This window comes from Phragmites australis, chromosome 4, assembly GCF_958298935.1.
Source record: "Phragmites australis chromosome 4, lpPhrAust1.1, whole genome shotgun sequence".
In the NCBI taxonomy this organism is placed as follows: domain Eukaryota; kingdom Viridiplantae; phylum Streptophyta; class Magnoliopsida; order Poales; family Poaceae; genus Phragmites; species Phragmites australis.
Window position 1 is genome coordinate 29574638 of NC_084924.1, and position 6000 is coordinate 29580637.

At 42.1% G+C, this 6000-nt stretch overlaps 1 protein-coding gene across 1 annotated transcript; it reads right to left on the minus strand.

Annotated features, from left to right (window-relative positions):
• Positions 1-2659: 2659 nt before the first annotated feature.
• LOC133916043 (cytochrome P450 709B2-like) lies at positions 2660-5695 on the minus strand. The gene is made up of 5 exons (XM_062359528.1): positions 5184-5695; positions 4481-4704; positions 3840-4090; positions 3356-3734; positions 2660-3234 (listed from the first exon to the last, which is right to left on the minus strand). Exons 1-5 carry the CDS (start codon positions 5461-5463, stop codon positions 2797-2799), a joined length of 1572 nt encoding a protein of 523 aa, XP_062215512.1. The 5' UTR covers positions 5464-5695; the 3' UTR covers positions 2660-2796.
• Positions 5696-6000: the final 305 nt, after the last annotated feature.

The window sequence follows — 6000 nt, forward strand, 5'->3', positions numbered from 1 at the left end:
AACAAAAGTTAAATTATCCCTATCGACTACTAGGTGATGAAGGTGGAGTCACACACTCTCAAGCGTCTTACCACGCTCTTGCAAGTGTTCTTACCGATCACCGCAGTTGGCACAACCGGTGGCTGGTTCGTGATACCTTATCTGGTGCGAGTGAGGTAGTTGCAAAGGAAGAAACCGTTCTGATCGAGAGAAGGTGTAGCTTGGACATGCAATATTTAGTAGCAAAGAATAGCAATAATTGAAATCAGATTAGCAAAGCTGAATAAAAGTCCACATTACTCATCACAGTTGCTGGACCGAACACGTTCCTAGAACTAGCTCAAGCAAGCCGAAAACCATAATAGACACAAGCACAATGAAACAAAATTTGCAATGCAAACTGATTCTCTTTTTCTTGAATTCTCTCTCTTTTTTTGCACTCTTTGCTTCTTCTTTTTTGCAATCTTTGCTTCTTACTTGCTTTTCTTTTCTTTCGTTTTTTTTGCGAATGTGACATAAACTCAAAAACTCTTCTACTGCCTTTTCTAAGACCAGTGAGATAGGTGGGTTACAAACTTTTTCCGGAGAGCAGGGGTATAAAGGTAATAAAAAGATACTCTCTCTATCTAAACTTTGGCTACTTCTGTTTCGGCTATGGTGGTCGGATCCAAGAGGGTGAGCGATTCTGACTAGGTGGTCGTAGTGACTAGTCAGGAACCTGAGTGGGTGGTCAGAGTGACTGATCAGGATCCCGAGTGGGTGGTTGGAGTGCTTGGTCGGATCTCGAGTGGGTGGTCGGAATGACTGGTCAGAGTGACTTGTTAGGACCTGGAGTGGGTGGTCGAAGTGCCTGGTCGGATCCCGAGTGGGTGGTCAGAATAACTGGTCGGGACCCCGAGTGGGTGGTCGGAGTGCCTGGTCGAACCCCGAGTGGGTGGTCAAAATGACTAGTGATTGAACCCGAGTAGATGGTTAAAACGACTAGTGGTCGAACACGACTTGATGGTCGATTTGACTAGTGGTCAAACTCGAGTAGATGGTTAAAACGACTAGTGGTCGAACACGACTTGATGGTCAACTCGACTAGTGGTCGAACTCGAGTACATGGTTAAAGCGACTAGTGGTGGAATACAACTTGATGGTCGACTCGACTAGTAGTCGAACTCGAGTAGATGGTTAAAGAGACTAGTGGTCAAACACGACTTGTTGGTCAACTCGACTAGTGGTCGAACTCGAGTAGATGGTTAAAGCGACTAATGGTCGAATACGACTTGATGGTTGACTCAACTAGTGATCGAACTCGAGTAGATGGTTAAAGCGACTAGTGGTCGAATACGAGTTGATGGACGACTTGACTAGAGACACAATCTCGGCTATAGCAAACAAGGTCAGACCGAGATACACGACGACTAAACAGCAAGACTTGACACTAGAAACTAGATCATAATGACTCAACCAGCAACAAAGACACCGACGATGGACTCAAACTCAATAACGCGAATACTGAAAACGAAATTACGAAGGCAGAAAGTAGTTTGGACAGCGAAAAAATTAAGATCTAAATATTTTTGTGTGGTAATTTTCTGGACTCTGGGTAATAAAAAACGACGAAATAAAGGAAATAACTGATATTACCTAACAGGCAACCGAGGTTCTGATACCTCTTGATGCGTATTTGCCTGATCTTTTGAAAGGCAATATAATAAGTCGATTGGTGAAATTTCGACGTTGATGATCCAAAGACTTAAAAATTACAGATCGAGAATCCTCATAACCACTATAACACTACTCTGTGGTTATCAACTATAGTTATTATGCAGAGGTTACGAATATCTGTATTTTATGTTCGACTACAATATTTTTGTAATGCGGCCTAAGCATGGGCCACGAGGCACTGATATACCAACATGCCACGCTGATGCAACTAACAAGTTGTGCATGGATGTTGTTCCTATGCGATTTGTAGGAAAACTAGTCGTGGTCATCGGAGAAAGATTGGAGAGGCAGGTTCAATGGGCAGGATGATATCCTCATTGTTTCATTCGTAGGACACAATTTTGGACTTTTGGTGCATTGTTCTGCAAGTCTAGAAGTAGATGGTAAAGCTTTAAGGATGGAGCCAAACCGGTGCAGGTTTAATTCCCTCGTCTCGCACACCCCAGTAAGGCCTCTCATAAAGGCCGAGTCAGCATGGCTGTTTCTAAAAAATAAATAAAATATAAAGGATGGGCCGGCCACTGAGCTCTACCGCGTGGTCTACTCAGCTCGGTGTGCACAAGCGGGCCTGTCTCAAGTTGAGACCGTACGGCCGAATCGCACCATGGCCAAATCTGAACTCCTCCATCTGTGCATTTCGAGCCCAATCTATCGAGTTGGGTTCCCACCATTGTCGGCCCTTCCAAATGAAGCGTCTTTAAGCAATTTCAGAGTAAATCGAACGGCCTCCCAAGTCCCGACTACAGGAGTTTTACTTTATAAAGTTGATAATCACCACCTTTCCTCCAAAATAGTTGTTTTTTAAAGCTATGATGACACATGCCAGAAAAAAATGATTAATTATTCGAAAATACATGGCTAGAGCCCAAGACAATTATTGTATTTCTAGATTATGACATGTTTGCATAGACATCAAGATGGCCTTGAAATATTCTGAATAGATGACTTCGGGGCAAGGCAAGACTGTTAATCAAAATACTCCACTATATATACACTTTATTTTGCATGTATAGATTCACTGATACAATACACCACATATCATCATAAACAACTCAGGTTCACAAATTCTCGGATGTATGCCATTGTTACATGCCAAATAGTCTAGTTGCATACATCCAGCCGCCTCAGAATTACAGGAAGACCAAACTTAGGTTTCAGCATAAACAGATCCACGGGCGCATGCACATATTTAGGGGAAATAGTGAACGAGAACTTCTGGAGCATCAGGACCAGTGCCAACTTCGCTTCCAACATCGCAAAGTTCTGACCGATGCATGATCTTGGTCCTATTGAAAATGCTAGTAGGGCGTGTGGAACCTTTGCTGCTCTTGTGATCCCATTCTGAAATCTTAATGGATTGAATTCATTTGCATTGTCACCCCAAACCTCCTTGTCTCGGTGCATAATTGGAATAGGTATGACAATTGCTGTGCCTTTGGGCAGTTTTATTGCTCCCACTGTCATATCAGTTACGGTCTTTCTTTGCATGAAAAGAGGAGGGCAGTAGAGCCGCAAGGTCTCGAGGAGCACCATTGTCATCTGCAATATATTGTTATAGTCAGCTGTAGCTTGAAATATCAAATGAATCAGATGTACTCGAATATTATAAGAGAATCACAAACATTCCAGTAAAAAGGTCCAATTTTCTTTTGTTTCTTGCCTCTTTCAATTTGCTAAGGGCATCGGCGCTGGGATATTCCCTTCCCAATTCCCTCAAAACCTCCTTCCGGAGCCTTTCTTGCCATTCTGGGTATACACTGAGCAAGAACACTGTCCAAGTTAGCAGAAGTGATGTGGTGTCATGACCAGCAAAGAAGAACATTTTGCATTCATGTATAATCTCATCGATGCTCAAGCTGGGACCCCCTTCCTTCCCTCCTTGCTTGGCTGCCATGCAAGTGTCAAGCATCAGACCGAGCAGATCATTTCCACAGTCACTACTGGTAGAAGCTAATCGTGGTTGTATGATTTGCAGAAGTGAGCTCCTAAGTTTCTTTTCAAGCATCCATTTGAGCTTATTCCTTTCAGTAGGAAGATACCTGAATTGAAAAGGGTACATTGAAAATGCATAAGCGCAGAAGTGTTTAGAAATTTAACCAAGTGCTCTTCTACAAGTTCTAGATTGAAGGAAGTAGACGTTTTACTTCAATCCTGGTATCTGCACATCAAGGAGACTTGCCATGTTGATTGCCACCAGGTCATGTTGTGTCTGGAAGACTTCCTTTCCTAACTTGTGACTTCTTCCAAAGACAGTGTGCGATATAACATCAGCTGTTAGTTCTCTGAACTCTTTGTTGAAATCCACTTCTATTTCTCCATTCTTGTTTTGGGATGCTTGATTTTCCATCTCCTTGACCATGCTTTGAGCACAAGCCAACATTGTTTCTGTCATCATCTGTGTTTCACAATGTGAAAAGGCAACATGAAGTTATTTTTTTAGAAACACGTAGGCGCCTGCTATTTCTTTAGAGCCTTTGGCCCAAATTTGAGATATGCCTTTCTTTTTCTCTTCCTTGTGTATGGAGTCCCTCATACAACAAGCTGGGGGCAGACCCAGGTTAAAAATTGAGCAGGGGCATAACAATGATTGTGCATTTGCAACTTAAAAAAAAAAATACTAGATACACTAAAGTCGTCTGAAAAACAAGAATCTGAGCGAGACCTGTGCCCCGCTCGCTTAATGCTGGGTCCGCTCATGCAACAGCTGTTTAGGTTGCATTAAAGTTGCTGCTCCTGCAACTACAGTTTTTTAGCATGATAACGAGTTAAGAGATTCAGGTACTACCTTGAGCCTATCCATGGCAAAAGCAGGGTTGATTACCCTACGATGACGCACCCAATCTAAGCCGTCCAACAACGCGAGTCCCTTGCCGATCGCAGCCACCAGAGTCGGGGGTGCATCATTCTTCTCGAAATGTCCTGACTTGCTTGACAGAACTTGCCTTGCCAAATCATAGTCGAAGATACAAATGCGAGGCTTTGGCCCAAACCAGTATAGAAATGGTTCTCCTGCAATTTATTTAAATATCCTAATTTGTATTTCATACAAAAGTGGTAAGCCTCTGATTTTTATTTACATGTAAGCGAAAAAGGCTGTGCTATTAAGTTTGTCAGAAACCCCCAACTACCTTTTATTTCGCTACATATTTTCTTCATCCAATAATTTTCTCACTGTCTCCATGTCTTTCTATTTCCATTATGCCCCCCCCCCTCCTCCTCTCTCCAAAAGCTAAATAAATAAAGTCTGCCTTTTTTCTTGATGTCTTTCTATTTTTTTTCTTTTTCCTTTTTTCCTTTTCAGTCTTTTTGTTCGTGTTCATTGTTTCAGATCTTTTCATCTGTTTATTGCAAAGATCGTCAGCTCTCCTTCGTATTCTCTATAAGAAATAAAAAAAACCTGTGCAGTACATAAATACTTCCATGAAAGAAATAGTGAAATACAAGAATAGAGGCATGAATCTTGCACAAAATATAAGCATAAGACATACCGTACTGAGCCCTCCATTTGACGTAGTGCGGTGCAATCCTTGATAGGTAGTTGTGGTCGTGAACATCCAACACAAGACTGTCCTCCTCCTCCTTCATGATCTTGATGTTCTCGTTGCAGCCTTTGATGAACTTGTAGGGAGGTCCATGGATCCCTTGTTCTCCGAACTCCTTGGCTATGGTGTAAGGCCTCCATACGAGGCGCATGATGGTGTAATCCCATAGCCATGTGATGGCAACTACAAGTAGAGCCACAAGAGCCAGGGGCACAAGGAAGGCCATGGATGCAGCAGATATGAGCCTGGGAAGAGGAAGGCAGATCTACAGGAAGATCGTGTGATGATATAGCTCTACTGTTTTCATAGCTGATGCTGGGGCTATTATATAATATATGCCATCAAGATGGCAAAGCCAAATACAAGATCAACGACACTAGGATACGATATTAAAAAAGGTTCAGCCATCCGTCTATGTCCTCGGAGTATGAATACATGTACTCCTCATAATATTTATCTAATTATCGTACTACGGTAACATAGTAGTGTCCAATATTTACAGACCCAGAAATACACGTTCAATTATATCTCTTTTTATAATCATATCTCTATTTATAACCACACAATTTAAACTTAAATCTAACTGTATCCGACTTTTATACATATATTAACACATATCTCACGATATATCTTCCGCTATTATTTTTAGCGAAACGAACTATCCTCCGGTATTATTGTGAGCGCAGCAGCCGCGCGGCAGACGCACGCCAGATCAAGCCACGTATTGGAGATAAATCGGTAGGTCTATCTATAATATTCTTAG

Coding starts and splice junctions, on each gene's coding strand:
- LOC133916043 (XM_062359528.1), bottom strand. CDS start 5,463: ATGGCCTTCCTTGTGCCCCTGGCTCTTGTGGCTCTACTTGTAGTTGCC. Junction 4,705..5,183: donor CAAATGGAGGGCTCAGTACG/GTATGTCTTATG, acceptor AATAAATTGCAG/GAGAACCATTTCTATACTGG. Junction 3,735..3,839: donor GTGCAGATACCAGGATTGAA/GTAAAACGTCTA, acceptor TTTTCAATTCAG/GTATCTTCCTACTGAAAGGA.